At 52.4% G+C, this 19,700-nt stretch overlaps 1 protein-coding gene across 2 annotated transcripts in view; it reads right to left on the bottom strand.

Annotated features, from left to right (window-relative positions):
* Window positions 1-241: 241 nt before the first annotated feature.
* Window positions 242-19,700, bottom strand: part of CHRDL2 (chordin like 2) — a 32,442-nt gene continuing 12,983 nt past the window's right edge. Inside the window, exons 3-12 of one of the 2 annotated variants that reach the window (XM_037521794.2) lie at window positions 16,848-16,941; window positions 14,815-14,957; window positions 12,665-12,758; window positions 10,932-10,987; window positions 9,010-9,178; window positions 7,869-8,063; window positions 5,531-5,704; window positions 4,626-4,680; window positions 1,137-1,229; window positions 242-338 (exon numbers count right to left, since the gene is read on the bottom strand). In XM_037521794.2, the coding sequence (XP_037377691.1) occupies window positions 248-338; window positions 1,137-1,229; window positions 4,626-4,680; window positions 5,531-5,704; window positions 7,869-8,063; window positions 9,010-9,178; window positions 10,932-10,987; window positions 12,665-12,758; window positions 14,815-14,957; window positions 16,848-16,941 (1,164 nt within the window). In that variant the 3' untranslated portion in view covers window positions 242-247. The remainder of the gene's footprint in view (window positions 339-1,136; window positions 1,230-4,625; window positions 4,681-5,530; window positions 5,705-7,868; window positions 8,064-9,009; window positions 9,179-10,931; window positions 10,988-12,664; window positions 12,759-14,814; window positions 14,958-16,847; window positions 16,942-19,700) is intronic. The other variant, XM_037521795.2, reaches the window with a different exon arrangement.

The following is a 19,700-nucleotide window of genomic DNA, read 5'->3' on the forward strand; positions in this document are numbered from 1 at the left end:
CAGACAAGGGCCTGGTGGGGAGGCCTCGGGGGCACCTAGACCTGCTCTGGGAGCTACTCACCAGGAGAACAGGGGACAGTCTCTGCCTCTTTGCCCCTCGGTCTCCAGCCCTGTAAAATGGGGATAGCCAGGCCTGCCTAGCAGTCACTGTGAGGCTAGGAGGAGGGTATGGACTCAGAGGGCTAATGCAATTTCTTATTTATTAATAGAGAACAACAAAAATTATAAAACTCATATCTGCAACAGTTTAGGTGTTTGTTATAAGGTCTTGGTTGCTTTCTCTGGATTGGCTGTGACCTTCAGCTCTGGAGTCTGGGCTAGGAAGACGTTCCAGTGACCTGCAAAGAGGAAGGTTAAAGACTTTTTTGAGTATATGTGGTGTGGCATGTGGTATGTGTGGTGTGCATGGTATGTGTGGCATAAATGTGCGGTGTGCGTGGTATGTGTTGGGGTGTATGTGTGTGGCATGTATGTGTATATGGTGTGGGGTGTGTGTGGTATGTGTATAGTGTGGTTTATGTGTGTGGTTTGTATGGTGTGGCACGTGCACATGCATACACACAAGCAAAGTCACTTGGGGTAGGAAAAGCTTTGGGAAAGGAGGACTGTGGGCTAGGATTGGAGCCCACAGAAAGGTGGGCACCCCCATCACACAGTTCAGGCACATGACCCTGCCCTCAGCTAACCAACACCAGGGGCTGGGCTGGCTTCCTCACACCCATTCATGATCCTTCCATCTAGGACTTCTTCTCCCCAACTTGGAGCCCCAGCTGGGTCCATCTCCCTGTGGTGTCCAGCAAATTAAGGGCCTCAGGAGGATGTGCTGAAGAGGGAAAAGTTCCAGTGGACAAGGAGTAGACAGCACCAGGTCTTGGGGGGCTCCCTCCTCCACAGCCTTGTCTCCCCCACTCCCAAGAACAAATCCAGCTGACTCTGCTTCACCTTCCCTCTGGGAGCTCCAAGTTGAGAAATTTCCGGCCCAGACTCCCACTAGATTCCTGTGCCGGGAATTGATGTCTGTGGCTGACGGTGGGGGGAGATCCCCCTTTCCAGCACCAGCAGCCTGGAACTCCCCAAGAAGCCCTGGCCCCTAGCCTGGCTCTCTTCCCAGGCTCCAGTCCAGCCCAAGGTCCCACCTTCGTGGGTGCTGGTGAGCAACCGGAAGTTTTGTGCCTCTTTCTGGAAATCCTGCTTCCTGACTTTCTTGATCTGAATCAAGTGGAAGATTCCTGAGGGCAGAGACAAGGGCATGAGCAACATGCAGTCAGAGAAACAGGGTGACTTAGACACAGAACGGACCCAGTCGCTCCCTCCCCTTCCCTATTCTGATCACACACCAAGCCCTGTGGACTAGCTTTCCTAAATATTTTCAATCTGTTCTCCCAGCCCCACCGCCACTCTCCCCATGCAGACCCCATCATGTCTTGCCTGAGTCACTACAGTAGACTTCTGAGCCCCTTCTAATCTGTGACCCTAAAATGGAGCTATGCACTGATATGACTTACACTGTCGTCCCCCTACCCTGGGACCCATCGCCTCTCTGCTGACCCACTCCTGTCGCTATCACCATCCTGTTCTCACAGGCAGTGGCAGTGGCAGTGAGACCTGTCCACAAAGCAGGAGGAGGGAAGGAGGGCCGGAGGAAGCAAGGAGGGCCAAAGGTCAGGCATGGACTGATTCAGCTTCTTTTCTGGGCATAGAACGTAGGATGCAAATCAACAGGTGTGCTTATTTAGACACCAAAGGACAAGTGCGGAGTTGTGGGGTCCCTTTCAGCATGAGCTCCAGCTCACCTCAAGCCCTAACCAACTACTGCTGGTCTGCTGTGGAAGCCAAGGCCACACGCATGCCATGCCCTCTGCTGGAACCCCAGCTCCTACCGCCTTCTCCTTCTCGTGGCCATCAGCTGAACCCCTACTCATCCTCCAGTCTTTGGCTGGGAGGTCTTCCTTGATTTCCCCCCCACCCCCCAGATATTTATCCATGTCCTGCTTGGGCACCCCTGGCACGTGACTCCTGTTTGTGATTGTACAGGTTTCATTAGACACAACGCAGTCATTGTGTCTATTCTCGCCTCTCCTACAAGACTGGGAACCCTGGAGGGCTTTCCTTGCTGGGTCCCCTGAGCCTGGCCCACATTATGCATGTAGAATGAATGAATGAGTGGTGGGTGGGTGGGTGGGTGGGTGGGTGGATGGATGGAAAAGCAAATATATATAACCCGTTCAGGCTAGGCCCTGAGGAGCAATGAGATATTAGCTGCATCTCCTGATGTTTGCCTCCCTGGGGAAGCAGGCCATGGGCATCACACATGGCACTGAGGCCCTGAGCACATAGGCCGTAAGGTCATACCAGCTGTTGCCACCAGAGTCTGTGGCCAGAAAGAACAGATGCAACAGCAAGACCTCCACTAGGTCAGTACCACCCTCAAGAAAATCAGGAACTGGCCTTGCTTGTGGGAATCTGAGTAGTACCCTAGTGGGACGGACAGCCCTGGTCCTGGGAATGAGGTTCTGGAAGTGGGAATGTCCAGTACTGTGCTCAGGCACCCGGCACAGAAACCGAGGACCAGGATGGAGGTGAGACTGGCTCCAAAGGCCCAAGCTACATCATAAGCATGAGTTGGGGATGGGTCCTTCTAGCCCAGGCCTGCCACTGCACAGACCCCAGAACACAAACTGGAGAAGGTAACAGGGATGAGGGTGGGTCCCCACACTGAGGCCTATAAATCATGATTCAAAGTACCAGACTCCTGTATCAGGAATCAAGAGCTGGCCTGAAGGTCATGCTCATGCCCTTGTCCTTTGCAGGGCATGCTGGTCTGAGTTCTGTGGACCCCCAGGGCAGAAGTGGCACTGTGGGTGAGTCCAAGGAGACAGCACAGGCTCAGTTCTCTGGGTGGGGCATCACCTTGTTGGAAGCAAATCTCCTGTTTGCATTTGGGTGTCAGGTGTGGGCGTGGATAGAGACCACCAGGGAGCTGCAGGGGGGCTTCCTTCCCAGGCAGAGGCTGGGGGTCCCTCCTACCCTGAAACTCCAGAATCTTGCCAGGTATTTAAAGGCCCTAACCCTAAGCCAACTCTGCTCAGTTTCTGGTGCCTGGGGTTGACCCCACTGTGACCAGACCCCACCTAGCCCAGGTTGTAGCATCCACCTGCTGGCTGCGTTCCAGGCCGGTTTCCCCTCCCTCTCCCAGCCCCTGAGGCCTGCTGTTTCCTCTCCTCTGGGGGAGGAGACAGTGAGAGCTTCCAATCAGACCTTATGAGTGTTTGCTTTGACCCCCATGGTCTGGGACAAGAAGGTAATGGGGAAGCTGAGGGGCATTCAGGCACCCAGGGGATCAGGAGATGACAGGATGGTGGGCGTGGCAATGAGGAGCTGTAGGGTCCTCTCCTCGTCTCCTTTCTGTTGAATCTGGTGGGAATGAAACTGGCCTTGACCCATGACAACCCCCACTGTGCCATTCTGGGCACACCTTGACCTTTCTCAGGCACCTCCCTGAAAACATAAGGTTCCTTCTGCGGAGGCAGCACTGGGGATGGTCAGACCTGGGTTTGAAGCTTTGTTTTACTGCTTAAACTGTGTGACTTTGAGCAAGTCATTTTACCTCTCAGGCTCAGTTATCCTATCTGCCAAATGGGGCATCATTTTTTATATGGATTAAATGAAGCACATTACACACAGTGCCTGCTACGCAGCAATCACAGAGCACAGGGCACAGAAGTGTGAGTTCTGGAGCCAGAGTTTGAGCTGTCACCACTACCCTGCCTGAGACGGGCTCCTCTTGCTTTTCCAAGTCTTCTAAACCCCGGGGCCAATTCTCCACGGAGCCTTCCACGGGGGCTCAGCTCCCAGGGAGCGCTTGCTTATTCAGACCACTAAGCCATGAGCTACCAAGGACAGAGGCTGGGACCTTTGCTCTCCTGGTCCCAGCACATGGGGGAGAGGATGTGGCAGGAGGCCCAGAGGAAACACAGATAGCACCTGTCCTGGGGCAAGTAGAATCATAGGGCTCAAAACAAAAAAAAAATATATATATATAAGGGGTTACTGAATCTGACTGCCCAGTTATGGCAGAATCCCCACCCATCCCTTGCTTGTACACTTCTGGGAATGGCGCCTGTTCTCTCCCTTCCAAGAAAGTTGCACTGGCTGAAACCTGCTTCTCTACAAGTCTGACTGATGATGTGGGATGAGAACTAACATTTTTAGCACCAATGAAAGGTTAGGGGTTGTGCCTATATTGTTTCATTTAATCCTCCAAAATCCCTCCTCCTCAATGAACAGAAGAAAAAACTGATGCCCAGAGAGGTCAAGTGTTGCCCACGGCCACACAGCTAAGAAATGGCAGAGCCAGGATTGTCAAACCCAGGTCTGTCTGATTCCAAAGCCCCTGCTCCTTGCTCTGGTCCTTGTGGTCACTCAGAACACAACTGCTCCCTCTGCCTGGGGCAGTTCTTCAGAGCCAAGAAGCCAGCGGTCCTGTTCCCCTGAGTCTTCTCTTCTCCAGGCTGAACAGCTCCGCTTTCTTCGTCCGTTCCTCCCACGGCAGGGGCAGAGTAGAGCAGGGAAAGAGCCGCATCTGACGTCAAAGACATGGGCTCTAGCTCCCGTTCTCCACTTACTGGCTGTGTGGCCTTGGGACGGGTACTTCACCTCTCTGAGCCTCAGTTTCCTCATCTGTAAAATGGGGATAATAATACCTATCTCTCAGATCCTTGAGGATCAAATAAGATAATGAATGTGCAAGCACTTTGTAAACTCCAAAGCGCTTCACACATTGCTTGTTATCATTCTCATCATTGTCACCGCTTCCTCCACTCCCATTCCCAGCCACACCCAGCAGACGCAGCAAGTGACCTTAGATCTAATTCACAATTAAAGGATTTAGTTTGTTCTACTGCACCCCAGAGACTTATGTTTCACAAAAAAAGGGGCTTATGTCAGTTTTACATAAAACCCTCAGCAGTTCCCTTATCAATGAAAACTCTTGGCCTTCACTTGATGGTTTGAGTAGCCTGTTGAAGTGGATGAGTTTCTCACAAAACGAGAACTATTTTCTGATGTTGGTTTACCCTGGAGCGACAGAATGCACCACCTAGAAAAGGCTGCATGAGACTAGTCTCCTGGCTCTCCTGCTCTGAAGATGCTGTGAGGCCTCCTGCCTGAAAACATCTGCCCTCAGAGTGCTGAAATTCTATCCTTAGACATTTACTTATTTCATCAGGGGATTTTTACTGTTTTGACTCCTTGCAAGGTGCAACAACCTCCTCCCCCCAGAAGAGGGAGCACTTTGAGGCCTTGCCCTCACTGCCCGGTAAGCTTATCAGAACTGTCAGCCAACCACAGAATCGTTGTCTCCCTCAATTTTGGAATCAGGGACTGTTATACCAGGAAGGGTGGCCAGAGGCAGGTCTTCTTGAGCCAGAGGTTAATCAACAAAATGTCCCTAAAACACTGAGGAGAGGGGCCTGGAGCACAGGAAGGGGGCAGGCCAGAGGTACGCCCAGCTGACTGGGCCAAAGCTCACCTTTCACCAGCTTCCAAAGGTAGATCTCCACCTGCTCAGAGGTCTCACGCTCCAGGGCAAAGCGGTGCAGGTTGTCGGGGCTTGGGGAGACTGACGTGTGGACAAGGACCCGGCCTGGCGCCTTCGGACACCTGGTGCCACTGACCTCACTGTGATCAGGGTCTGCCTTGTCCTCTGGGAGAGACAAGGAGCTCGTGAGTGCTCTGTCTCCCCACCCCTGTTAGACCCAGGAAGAGGAGCCACTGGTCTGACATCCCCCTCAGAGACTCTATAGACTCTGAGTACCCCTGGGGAGAGGACAAAAGGGGGGGGCATTGCCTTCCTTACTTCCAGTGATTAGCATATCAGAAAACTTCTTCCTTCAGGGCCCACTTACCTTCTACTTCCACTAGGCAGCCCTCTTGGGACAGTTCAGCTTACCCAGTTTCCTCCTACCCACAGCCTGTAAAATCCTACTGGCCTCCCACTCATGTCCTTGATCCCGCACTGCCTTATGATTACTTCAACTGGGTACATTTTCTCTCTAAAGAGAGCCACAAGGTGAAGGACAAGAAGTATGTCCTCCAAATTTTTTGCATCACTCATGCCACCAAGTGCAGGCTTTCAATGAACACACATAAAATGACAGGTTTGAGAGTGGTGGAGGCAGTGACGATGATGATGATGATGGGGGAAGAGGTGGCAGTGGTGATGTGGTGAAGGCCACCGTTGGGCGGGGGGGTCGTGGTGGTGATGTTTTTGGTAGTAAATTGGAACCAGTACTAAAGACCTGACATGCTGGAATTCTAAGGACATTCTCCAGAGCTTTCTATGTACCAACATTCCCTGACCATTTTTCAAGGACTGAAGGATCAAGTCCTTATACACCTTACCCCGACCCTCCCAATTTCTAGACTCTCAATAGTTAAGAAGCACTTTAAGATGAGAACTACAAGAACTATGAGTACGGAGTCTCAATATTTTTAAGAGGAAGTGGGCTGGGATCTGATGGCAGAGCCCAAGGCCTGTCTGTGTGTGAAAGAGTCCAGGAGTGAGACTCAGTCAGTCTCAAAGAGAATTCAAGTGGAACCCAACCCCTCATGTTTTCCAGACCCATCCTGTCAGGCTCCCTCCCTGACCCAAACCCAAAAGCTTATTACTCTGATAAATAATAGTTACCTTATGTTTGGACTTTGGCTTACAATTCATAAAACATTTTCATCAATTCTATGTCTGAGACTTAGAAAGGCAAAGTCACTTCTTAAGATCCTAACAGAAATTTAGGTCCATCAGTTAGTCAGCTAACGCAAACTTAAACGTCCTGACTTTAAATTCTGGGGTAAGTGGAGATGTAGTCACTCAGTCATCTCACTTAGGAAGTAGCTGAGTAGTGGGGATTAAATGAAACATGGGACATCTCAGTAAAATACCTAGTATATATAAGTTTTCAATTCACGTTTCCTTCATCTCTTTCTCCCCTATTCCTCTCCTCTTGGTTTTGCTAACCCAGCTCTCTAACTGGGCCAAGCTCAACCCTCACCTTCTGTCCCATCTGCCTTACTTCCAGGCCTGAGAGAGTGGGCCTGGCCCTCCACAGCTACCCTTGACAACCACCGGCTGCCCTTCTCAGCACCACGCTCTGCCGTCTCCCACTCTCATTAATCCCACCTCACATGACACCATGGAACAAACTCAGCCAGCTAGTCTGGAAGCCTGAGTTCTGGCTTCAGCTCCTCAACCACTTCCGTATGTCACTTAGGAAAGTCCCTTCTCTTCACTGGGTCTCAGTTTTCCCACACATAGATGAGGGTTAAAGGTAGACAATCATGGTCAAAAGCATTGTCTTTGGAATCAGACAGACAAGTTCAAATCCCTGGACTGTTGCTGATGTATGACCTGGGACAAAGACTGACCTTCTCATCCTGAAAATGGAGATAAAGATTTATCTTTAATGGACCTGCTGCATCCATTCTGGTGAGGGTACATGCATCTCTAGATGCCATACACCTCCCTGGCACATGACAAGTGGTTAATAAACACTACTACCCTTAAAAGTCCTAATGTCCCAAGGCTTTACCGCTTCATAGAATCCACATCATTGTTTGAGTCTATATATGTGTCTGAGTCTCTAAATCTGTCCCTGTACATTAGATGGTTTCATCGTCTAATATTTTTCGAGCCAGGCATCTCCCACTCTTGTGCTTCTAACATCTGTACATATCAAGCCCCTGCATCCTATATCTCTGAGCCCATGCTCCATCCATGTCGGAGTTTCCTGGTGTCTGCACCCTGGGGAGACAGACCCTGAACTGAAGTTCCCTCTTGCCACTGCCCTCCCTGCCCCAGAACCTCACTGTACCTGGGCAAATCTTGCAGCACTTCCCGGTCACTTTCTCGGGGTGATGGCAGGGATACTCTGTGGGGCAGGTCACCCGCTGGCAATCCTGGCGGCCATCTTGGCAGGTACACAGGATACAGGGCAGGGGTCCAAAGGAGCGGAAGGCTGGGTGCCACACTTCCCCATGGGAGTACGTCTTGCCACCATGCACACAGGCTGGGCCAAGGAGGGCAAGGAAGGAGGCGGGTCAGAGCCTGGGACACAGGCCAGAGCCCGCTGATGGTGGGGATGGATCTCGGGAAATCCCCCCCATCCCCATTCCATCAGTCTGGCCCAGTCACACTGCCTGCAACATGGAGGTCAGGGTATAAAACTGCCCTGTCCCTACTCACCCTCCCCTCCTCCATCTCTGCACTCAGGACTAAGGCACGCCTAGTGAGTTCTTGCTGAAGACAGAGGTTCTGCGGCCTGCTGTGTCAGCTCTGGGGACACAGAGGGGGCTGGACTGCAGAGGAGGACTGAGAGCAGGTTCTGTCACTACCCAGCCATCTGATAGGCCCCTTCCTTTCTCCGTCTCTGTCCTATCAGTACACCAAGGGGCTGGGATAGAGGCCTCTGCTGCTCTTCCCACACCACCAGCCAGGGTGCCTGCAGCTCTGTCTGCCTCCCCCTCTGCTTGCCGGGCCTCCTTCCCTGCTGCATCCCAACTGTCCTCCTATGGTCTGGCTATGGGCACCAGCCCTGGTCCCTCTTCCTCTGTTAAAACCTTTCCTTTAGTACTCCCTGTAGTTTATGTACTCGGTCTCCCCTGCTGGGAGCTAGGAGCCCTTCACAGAGAGGAACCATTTTCATTTCTTTGTTTTGTGCCCCTTGATTCCCAGCAAAGACATGGCAGACACTCAAAAGAGTTATGGTAGTGACCTGTAGTCCCGATCCCAGGGCTGGCTCTGTCTCTAACTTAGTACTCCGGCCTCAGCATCCTCATCTGCCAAATAGGGCTTATCGCTAATGTCCTTTAAGGGCAATTTCAGTTTTCATTTCCTGACTCTAGAAGCTCATGGCCAAGCTGCAATTGGGAAAGCACTGAGCGAGGGATGCAGGGATGGGAGGTGGGTGTATTCGGGCCCTCCTTTCCCGCCGCACGGGAGGTCCCACTTCCCACCTTTCTTATGTTTCTCCTTCAGAACTATCTTCACTGTCGTGCTGCCTGTCCCCTTTAGTCGGAAGTGGCGAGGGATGAAGCCCAGAGGGTTGCTGAGCTCAGTGGGGGCTGGAGTGCTCAGGCCTCTCTTTCTTCCATCATCACCGGCACATGAGTCCTGGGGATGTCTCTACAAATGTCAGGAAGGGTGGAGATCACTGACAGACCCCTGCCCTTGGGGGAGAAGCAAGGTAGAGGTTGAAGGCAAAGGCCTGAGGGTGGACACCTGGTGACTTCCCAGTGAAGAGAGGGCACAGGCTTGGGCTAGGAAGATCTAGATGGAGTCTAAGATGCTTGAAAACGCTTTCATTTTTGGAAACTCTTAGATCTGGAAATACAGTTTCCAGCAAGCCTTCTCAGGCCTACCACAGCCATGGCCTTGGGGCTAAAGTGGGCAGAGGGTGCTGAGCTCTTGATCTGGAAGACACACGATCAGGAACCTGGGGAACTTAATAGTTAAGAAACAGAAGGTGAGAATGCAGCTCAGATGAGCGGGAAAATTCTTGGTCTGAGGAGATTCAGGTGATGAGACAAGGGGCTGGGCTTCTGAGAGTCTCACCGGGCCCCAGAATCTCATGGTGCAGAAAGACTAGGAGCAGGACCCATCAGGAGACAAAGGGTCTCTGAGATTGGCCCCCTTTCCAGAGCCCCTGGAGTCCAAGATCCCAGGACGCTGTCCCTCCAGACCAGGTTTGAAAGCAGAGGGTGGGAAGGCCAGCATAATGGGGGTCTGAGGGCCTTTGAAATTATGTCTGAGGATTAGGAGCTCCAGGCCATGGGAGAGAAGCAAGTGGGTGGGGATGAGGGCCAGAGCTGCTCACACCTCTTGCTGGGCTTATGCCTCTTACATTCCTTCCACAGCCCCTTCCTGCCCTGTCCAATCTCAGTCAGTCCTCTGATGGCCTGGAGCCTGGAGTCCGAGCCCACAAGAGCTCCCAGGGTGGAAACTGTGCCCAGGCCCCAACAACAGACCCTGGAACACAGGAGGCTTGTCAAAGGGGAACAGAGGCAAAAAGGAATGGAAGAGGCTACCCCCAGTGGTGACTTGCCCATGCCATTCAGGAAGTCAGTAAATAGCTGTTCAGGGCCCACAACTAAGCCTGGGTGGGTTTCATTAGCACACAGCCTCCTGGGGGGGGGGGATGCAGGGGAAGGGGGTGGGATGGCTTATGTTTCTGGGCACAGGCCGCACTGGAGAAGACCCAGCCTGGGAAGGGAGGATGAGCTGGCAGAGGAGGAGAGAGAGGTCATTAGTTCAGACTCCTGGGAAGTCTCTGGCAAGGGGAGCCCAGTCTGCAGTTCCCAGGGTCCTGGTGACTCAGAGTGGAGGCTCCGGGGGAGGGGTTCACATTGTAGCACAGGTGGTGGGTCTGAGACAAGCGTCAAGCCCATTCTCCCACCTCTTTCCTCTCCAACCAGAGAGAGCTGGTCGGTTAAGCCCATCTCAACTCTAGACCAAGAGCAAGAGCAGCCAAGACAGAGGGGAGCACAGAGAGGTAGCCTCCAGGCAAGGAACCATTACCCCCTGAGCTGGGTGGGGAAGGCAGGCCCAAGTCAGAGGCCGCTCCTTCCAGGGACACGCCGGCCTGAGGCAACCTGAATGTGGACAGACGCAGGCTCCGGATGGAATAATGTCAACGAGTTTCCAGAGGGAAATCAGGAAGTTTGGGGCCTGCTCCTCCCTTGCGTGGTGCTTGTTTCTAGGCCCCTCTGACCCATCAGCCACAATGGGAATGGGAGGCTAGGGAGAGGGACATGGCGGGGGCTAGAGGCGCTGGCCTAGGGGACACATGAGAAATAAAGACAATAAGTGGTGTTGCCTATTCCAGAATCATGGAGATTTAGGCCCCTTCCTCTCCCGCCTTGCAGAAAAAGGCACTCACCACCGCATGCTGTGACTGCGTGGTGTCCTCTTCAGTAGATTTCTCACTTGATCCATCTGGAAACACAAGGGGTAGTCAGGTGAGCCTCCACCTCCTCGGTCTTGCTGCTCAGAGATCTGCAGACCTGAGCCTCTGCCCTTTCAAGGTCAAGTGCCCCATCTGCAGCCCCCAAATGTCAGTAGGTCCCTTCGCCCCAGTGGGGACCTAGTCTCACTTCTCATTACATTGTCTCTTCACTCTTGGGTTGACGAAGACCCTATAACTGGCCTGCTGCCTCGGTTTCTCCCCACTGACCGCCTAGCCACCGTGAGGACTGAACTGCTTGGCTGGGCCAGAGCATCTTGCTCAGTGGCCATCGTGGCTGGCCCAAGGGTCCTGAATCTCATCCCTGCGGTCTTCTGAGCTGCAGCCCCCTGGGCAGTCACTCTGCAGGCCACACGTGAAGTCACCAGACCTTGGTTTACATTATGCACATGCAGGGACCCCTTTTCAGCTAGCCAAGGACTCCTCCACCTCTAACCCCTGGGGTGCCACCACAAAAATTCCTTGGAGCCCCTCAGTTTCTAAAACTCTGAATGGGATTCTCTATATAGTTTCTGTCTCACATATAGTCTGGCTCCCACTGAGCAGTCCTGGTTCAAAAACCCAAACACTGTCTATTAGAAATCACCGCGGCCAGCCTCTCAGCACACACAGCACAGCTGAGGCCCAGAGAGGGAAGGGACCTGCGGGAATTAACTGGAAGAACCAACATTAAATTGGAGTCACCTGGTTCCTGGCCTAATGCCTTTCTATGACACCACATCTGTTCTGGGGAAGCATTCCACTGTGGAACACTTGCCTCCACCAGTCCTGCCTCCTCCAAGAAGCTTTCCTGTACTACCGCAGCTCCCAGGGAACAGTCTGACCACCTGTGCACTTATTCTACTCCAGCCTTGTGCTTTTCACTAGCTGATATGTTGGCCTCTCCTACCCTATACAGAGATGCTACCTGGATTCTGCCTGACACAAGCACAGTGAGCCCAGACCCATGCCCAGCTGTGCTGCGGGAAAGACAAGAAGAGATGGGGTACAGACCCCTCTCTTGTGCCTCTTTGGATCATCTTGGCCTCATGTGGTTATGGGGCTCCATCACTCTACTCAAGCCCTGCTCCATGTGAGAGCAGCTGACTGCCGAGGCTCAGCCTGCCCGCTTGTCTCAGGCCTGTACCTCCTGTCCACGCCTCTTGTGCCTCTGCTTCCTACCAGACCCCACTGCTGCCTCCTGCTCCCAAGGCTGTTTCCCCCCAACATGCATGCACAAGAAGGAAGTATGAGGGAATTGCCATCTTTGGGGTACACCTTTGAACAATGGCAGTCGGTGACTGGTGGACAGATATTTGTTCTTCGCCTATGACCCCCAGACTTTTCTGAGAAGCAGAAGAAAACTTAGAGCCAAAGGTTATACTGATATTAAACAGAGGTTAGTTCCCCAACACTTTTTAGGTTACCTCTCCCTGTTGCCCTGCTTTAGACTCACCTTTCTTTCCTCCTTCCTAATCCCTAAGGTTGCAATTAAAATAAAGTACGCATCAGCATCTGACTCAGACTCAGCTTTCAGGGGGCCCAGGCTAAGCTATTCCTCTTGAGGGAAGGCTGTTTGCTAAGTGTCCCTGAGGAGGTTCCCCGACTCTAATGGTTCATGGCCAGGTTGAGGGGTGGGGGGGCATTGCCAGGTCTAGAGACACACTCACCTTTGCAGGCTTGACAGCAGGACGCAGGCAGCGGGAGAGGTGGGGGGCAGCCTGGCTCCGGACAGGTCATGAGGCCGCAGTAGATCTGGCCCTCCTGACAGACAGAGCACACAGGAACTGGGAGAGGAACTGTGTGAGGACGAGCCTTGGGGCTATGATGGCACCTGCCCTGAGGACCAGCCTGGGGGCCATGATCGCCCCCTGCTGGAAACGAATGGTCTCAAGGTCTCCTCAGCAGTGGAGGAGGGAAGGAGCCGCAAAGCATCCTAGGCAAGCACCAGTCAACTCAGAGGGCATATCTCCTGTGCCCTCCCCTCTCCCACTGCCAGCCCTGATGTGGCGTTCAGTCTTCAGCTCCACTGTGTTTTCCCACCTAGCCGTTCCCTAGGATGTCACGGCAATTGGTGAGGTGGGATTCTCCCATCCTATAGATGGAGAGAGCCTGAAGTCAGAGACACAGCCAGGCAGACAGGGCTAGAGTCCAGTCTTCAGGCTTTTTCTACTGAAATCAACATGCCTCTCCTCTGGCCAGGAACAGGAGCAGCACAGGGGAGGGCTGTGATGCCTGGGGTTCATCCTGCTCTTAGTGGAAACCCTCCCTAAGCTTCAGGGCCTGCTCTGAGTCAGGTGGTCAACGACCTTTGGTGGGTCCCTTTTCTTCTCTGGACCTCAGTTTCCACCTCTGTGAAATGGGAACTCCCATCTAGCTCATGAAGATCAAGTGAAGGAGTGATTGTGAATATCCTAAGGCACGCTCTACCTGGGAGGAGGTGATATATTGAGTCCTCTCCCTATTCTTTTTCCACTGAGTCTCAGAAGTATGAATTCTAATCTCTCAGATGAGAAAAGAAGTCAAACTGGTCCCATATAAACAGGGATAAAAAGAAAGGAGACAAGTATCCAGCAACAAGGAATCCAAGTGCGTTCACAACCCTACCACCATCATTTCTGTCTCCCCTTGGCCCCCCCTCTAACCCAGCCCCTCATCCCTGCATTGAAGCAGGAAGCAGCACCGTTCAAGGAAAGAACATGGGAGTTAGTCATGTAGCCCTTGGTCTGGAATCTGTCTCTGCCACTGAATGAGCTGGGCCACCTTCGGCAAGTTGCTTAACTCTTCTGAGCCTGTTTCCTCATCTGAAAAGTAAGAATAGTGATTTTTCTTTCTCCTAGGGTCACTGGAATGCTGTATGTAAGTGAGGCATTTCCATGAACCTGTAGGTACAATGTGCCTGCCCACCGTAAGGGGCTCAGGGCCTGAAAAAATAACTACTAGGTTAATTTATGGGCTGTTTGCTCTGCAGCAAAGATACTTTAGGATTCAAAGCCTCAGGCTCACAGGATCCTTTTACTGAAAAGACGGGGAGGCAGGCTGGAGAGAAGCAAGTTGCTCAAGGTCACCCAGGGAACCATGTCGGGTGTCCGACATCTAGGCTGGACCTCTTACTCTCCCATTACTGCTAAATCAAATTATCGTCTTAAATGGAGAGGACACTGGAGATCACCCAGACTCCCTAGAGCATTCAGAGAAACTGAGAAATTTGATGGTCAGATAGTAAGGCCATAAAGAGGAACTAAACCCAAGGGTAAGGCTGACATCAGTGGGGCCATGACTAGAAGCCTCTTCCTCTTAGGAGGTGGGTGAAAAATTTCCAGGCCAGACCCCGCTTGGCTTTCATCTCTGTCCCATAAAAATAGCAGTCAGCCCTGCCTATCGCTGGTCTCAACTGACCACAGCCAGGGGAGTTTAAGCAGCTTCAGGTTAAACTACATTTGCTAAAAACAGTCTGATTCTGTCTTTGTGCCCCAGGACTGAGAACTGATCATTCACTCACTCACTCATTCATTCATTCAACAATCATTACATGCCCTCTGTGCACCAGGCCCTAAGAAGGCAATCCTGGGGCATATAAAAATGAATTGGTATGTCTCAAGGGGTGCACAGTCTAGTGGGCAAATGCCAGCACGAGGCCCTGAGTGCAGCAGGTAGGCAGCTCAGAGCATGCAGAAGAGCAGGAGGGGCAAAAATTCCAGAGATTACCTTCCCCTCAGCCCATTCATTCTCACTTTGCTTTGACCAGGGGGCGCAACTCCTCCCCAACTTGCACCACTGCTTTAGCTTAGACTTAGGGGGAGTAGGCAGAAGGTCTTACGGTACAGCTGCAGAGGACACACTGGTTGGGCAGACGGGATGGAAACAGCTCATGGGCACTGAAGATCTCTCCATGTTGGTACATGGTCCCGTTGTGCTGGCAGGACTTTGGGGGGGCCCGGAGTCCAGAGGGTGTATGAGGTTCTGCAGGTGGGGAGAGGCAGGAGGAAGCTTTCATGTGGATCAAGAGCTTTGCCCCAATTAAATGGGCCACTTTCCTGAAGATTTTGCATTTTATCCCATCATGTCATTTAACTGATCTCTGAACTCACCTGCCCAACCCATGCCCACATCAGCTAACCAAGAGAGTTCCCTCAGACCTACCTCTGGTCATGTCCCTCCCTCCCATGGCTCCCCCTTTTAGCCCCTCAATGTTTGATCTGGTCATGAGCAAAAGGCATGACCAGAAGCCTCAGATCCACTACCCCCTCCCCTCACTCCCCAACAGGGACCTGTCGTAGTTCATCCACCATACAGTGAGTGTCCATGGAACACCTCCTAACACCAGGTGCTAGTCCAGGTGCTGGGGGAACAGCAGTGAACAAAGCAAAAGCATGGAGTTGCACCCTAGTGGAGTCACTGGGGATGATCCAGACGGTCCCTATGCCTGGTGTCACCTCCTGCCACTCACAGGCCACCAGACGACTCCTCCCCATCACTTGCAATTAACCAATTCTCCTCCTACTAGGTAGAGGGGTAAACCTCCAGGCCTGAGGGAAGATTCTTTCATGACACCTTTCTAAGCACCGTCTGTGTACCAGACGCCAGGCTACACACGGGGAGCAAAGTGCCCAGTACGACTTAGCCCCTCCTGTCAAGAAACTCACAATCTAATTGGATACAGGCAAGCCACACGCAGTGGCCTGACCTATGGAGGGTTAGGGTAAATCTAAGCAGAGAGTGTGGCACACAGAGGAGGAGCCCCTCACTAAGCTGAGGGTGGGGTAGTCACGGAAGACTTCCTGAAGGGTCTGGTGGCTGAGCTGAGTTGAGAAGTACAGAGTATACAGAGTCAGACAGGCAACGGTATAGGGCACAGAAAGGGAGGGACTTCAGAGCCCATGAGGAAGTGCCCAGCCAATCAATGCAAGGTCAGGATTTGAGGAGGCAGCCCCAGACTGGAAGGAGACACGGCGTCCCCTTTATGGGCAGGGTGAACCTCAGAGACCCTGAACCCAGGATCCGGGAGACAGAGCCAGGAATCCCTGTGACCTAAGTGGAAGCCATGATCAGATTGCTACAGGGGTTCCACTTGGAATATGGGCCCTTTACACACATACTCCACGTGGGGCCCCCGCTCACCAGGAGGACCCTGGTTCCACAGCCTGCAGCTGAGGCCACAATGAATGAATGAATGAACGAACGAATGAGCACCGATTCATCACCTTGATGCTTCTAAGCATCAACTCTCCTCTCAACTTCTCCCCCTTCTGAGCAGGCGTCCCCACTGGCTGCCGAGCACTGGTCAATTGGTTTTGCCACTTTCGTCTCAGAAACCTCCTTTCTCCTCTCTTACCTTTAGTTCCTAGAATCCCAGCCTCAGGGATTCTTGGAATGGTAGAATCAGGAGATCACAAACATTTCACATCAGAACACATCAAGTTCCTAAACCTGAGGCTGGAAGGAATTTGAGTCCTACACCCCAACTTTGGACATTCCAGCCCCGGACACTCATCTTGGAGCTGCTCTGTAGGGCCTCCCAGCCCCACTCACCCTCCAGCTTAACAGGGCATGTCTCCTCTCTCTGGCTCCGGGCAGACTGGAGTCAAGCACACCCCTATTTCCTGCAGCTACTTTCCAGATTTCCTCCCACCTCCTACCCAGCATAGTACTAGGAACAAGGAGTTTGCTGCTCTCCCAGGTCTCTGGGGGATCCAGAGTGTTTACCCCCAACATCTTTGTGTCTCAACACCTCTGATGGGTGGAATCCACCCCTCTCATTCCAGGGACCATCTCAGCCAGAGGTCTGTGTCGGGAGTGGATAAAGTCAGTGGAAAGGGGTGACGCGCACCAGGGAGGCCACAGGCTACTTACCCACACACCGGGGACAGCACTGCTGCGGCTCCGTCACAGGCTGCGGGCAGTGGACAGGCGGGCAGTGGAGGCGGTAACAACTCACATGGGCACTCTGACAGGGACAGAGAGGTCAGTTGAGGTTCCAAAGAGCCACTGCCTCCCATCTGAACCTGCTTATTTTCCCCCCAAATCCCCACCACCTGCGGGCTCTGCTTGTTTGAATTCTACAGTGGGTTAAAAAACAATTCACTGTGTGTGTCCAGCCTCTCCCGTCCCTGCTCACCTGTGTGACTCGACACCCATGTCCCTGCCCCACCATGGAGGAGGACAGTGTGTGTGGATTTTTGCAGACTTTGTGTCCCCTCATGGAGTTTGAGTTATTTTGACATTGACCTTGACTGTGCTGTTTTCACTCCAGGACTTTTCTTTTAGCTCTGGGTCCAAGCCTCAGAGGCATTGAGGGAGGGTGACAGAGCTGGGGACACAGCTAGAAAGCTAAGGAGGAGAGGCCTCAGGGCTCTGTGATGTACCCCCTAAGGCTACAGGGGGCCTGGGTGGCCCTACGCAAAGCCATTGGAACTGGCATCAGAGAAATACAGCGAAGGAGAGAATGGGGCAGGACGCACACACAGAAAGAGGAGCAGAAACAGAGGAGCTGGAGCAAGGCCATCACCCTCCTGGAGGTTTTCCCATGTGGCCAGACAGAGTTTGTCAGCCTGTCCTGGGCTCCTGCTCCTTACTCTTCCTTTTGCTATGGATCAACGCACTGTTTTGTGATGGGCCATTTACATCTGTCTGTCATATATTTAACCACAAATTCCAAAGAACAAGAACCAAGCACCTTTGATCTATCTCTGGATTGTCAGCACAGGGCCTTGTTCTATGTGAGTCTCTGTGAAGTCTGAATGAATGAATGAGTGGGTGGTTGAGTGACAACCCACAGAGGAGGGAGAGATGATTGCCCTCTTAGATGAACAGAGCTGGTTTTGTTCAAACTTAGAGGCAGGCAAGTATTTTTCTAGCTCCTTTGCCCACAGCATTTCTCCCAAAGGCGTCCTCTTGCTCCAGGGGAAATCTGGGTCAGGCTCGGGGCCCTCTGGAGTCACTGATTCCCAAGATGGCAAGAGGTGATCACGAGTCCTCCATTGTGCTAAGAGACATCCTAGAGTCCTCAACATCTGCCTGAGCTCTAACAGGGGCCTCTAGAGACCTAGCACATATGAGTGCTTAGTAGCTGTCTAGGGGTCAACTCAACCTCTCAGATGAGATACTAGGGTACTGTGAGGAAGTGCGTGGCCTGAAGCTGTAAAATCCTTCTCTAGATTCCAGCTTTGGAGGAGGCAGGAAATGGGGTGATGAGCAAGATGCACAGGAAATAAGATGTGCCTGGCTAGGGGCTGAGAGGGAAGGGGGTCTTGTAGCCCATGGGTTCCTCTCATGAACATCAGAGCTACCACTTAAGGAGTGGTTACCAGGTAGGGGCTTCAGGTTGTAAAGGAGCAATTAGCGCACTGTGTCTTCTCGACAGCCCTAGAGGTAGGCTCACTTCTGAAGTGACAAAAGAGCCTCCCAGAGGCTAAGCTACCTAAGGGCACACAGCAGGCAGCATTGTCTCCAGGGTCTCTGCACTTTCCGTGTGTGTGTGTGTATGTGTGTGTGGTTTATTCATTCACTCAATGTTTACTGCAGGGTCGGGGTGCCAGGCCCTCTTCCGAGCACTGGGGCCACCAATGAGTGAGACCCATAAACTTTCTGCTTGCAGGGAGCTTACATTCTGGCAGCAGGCTACCAACTCTAAAAAACAAGTAGGAAGAAAAACATTTCAGGTTTATGATAATGATCAAGCAGTACCCTGATTAAGCTAACAAGGTTAGATTATTTGAGAAATATCTGTCAGAGAAAGCCTCAAAGGAGGTAACATTTAGGTTGTGAACCACAAGATGAGAAGAAATCATTCAGGAGAAGATCTGGGGGAAGAACATTCCAGATGGAGGAGCAAGAAGTAGGAATGAGTGGGTGCAAGAAGGAAATAAGGTTGGGGAGAAGGCACAAGGGGAGCAGCGAGGCTACTCTAGCTCTCCTTAGGGCAGGGGATTTTGAGTCTTACTTGAGGTGCAACAGAGGTTCTGGGATGGGCCTCCCCGGTGGCACAGCGGTTGAGTGCTGAGTTGCGAGGCTGCCCGCAGTCTCTGCAGTGCAGGTTCGATCCCCGGCAGTTCCCCGGCCACCGGAGGTGCGCAGACCTCTCCTGCCGCCCGCTGCTCCCCTCAGCAGTGTACTTCGGTCCTTCTGCCTGCTCTGCTCCCCGCTCTGGCTCTGGTGAATTCTCTCACCCTCCCGCGCTTCTGATTGTACCCAGTGCATGTATAAATAAATAAATAAATCTTAAAAAAAAAAAAAGTTCTGGGAGGAATTAATGGGAATGACAACAGTTTCATGTTCTGAAAGATCATTGTAGCTGCTGTGCAGAAGCTGAATTTAGAGGGGGACACAGGGAGGCCTGTCAGGAGGTTGGTGTGGCAGCCAGGTGACAGGTGAGATGAAGGGGACTGGGTTGCGGAGTGGTGATGGTGAGACATGGAGGGGTTCATCAACAACAGTCCTTCGGGTTGAGGAAACTGCATGTGTGAACTCTGGGAGGGAGAAATGAATTCACTCCAGTGCATCACAAAACTTGGACTTTGTCAACTGGACAGCATGATATGTCTGGAATTTTCTGTTATGGTTTCCTTTCTGTTCTTTGGCTATATTTCATAAAGCTCTATTTGGGAAGGCTGATTTGCCTCAGATGTGCTAAGGAAAACCAGGGGGAGGCAGTTGTAGGGGGTTTTGTCCCCATTGATGTCAGAGTTCTATCGGGGGCCAATGTGG

The sequence above is a fragment of the Talpa occidentalis genome, unplaced genomic scaffold (genome assembly GCF_014898055.3).
Source record: "Talpa occidentalis isolate TD23 unplaced genomic scaffold, MPIMG_talOcc4v2.1 talOcc4.3, whole genome shotgun sequence".
NCBI lineage: Eukaryota > Metazoa > Chordata > Mammalia > Eulipotyphla > Talpidae > Talpa > Talpa occidentalis.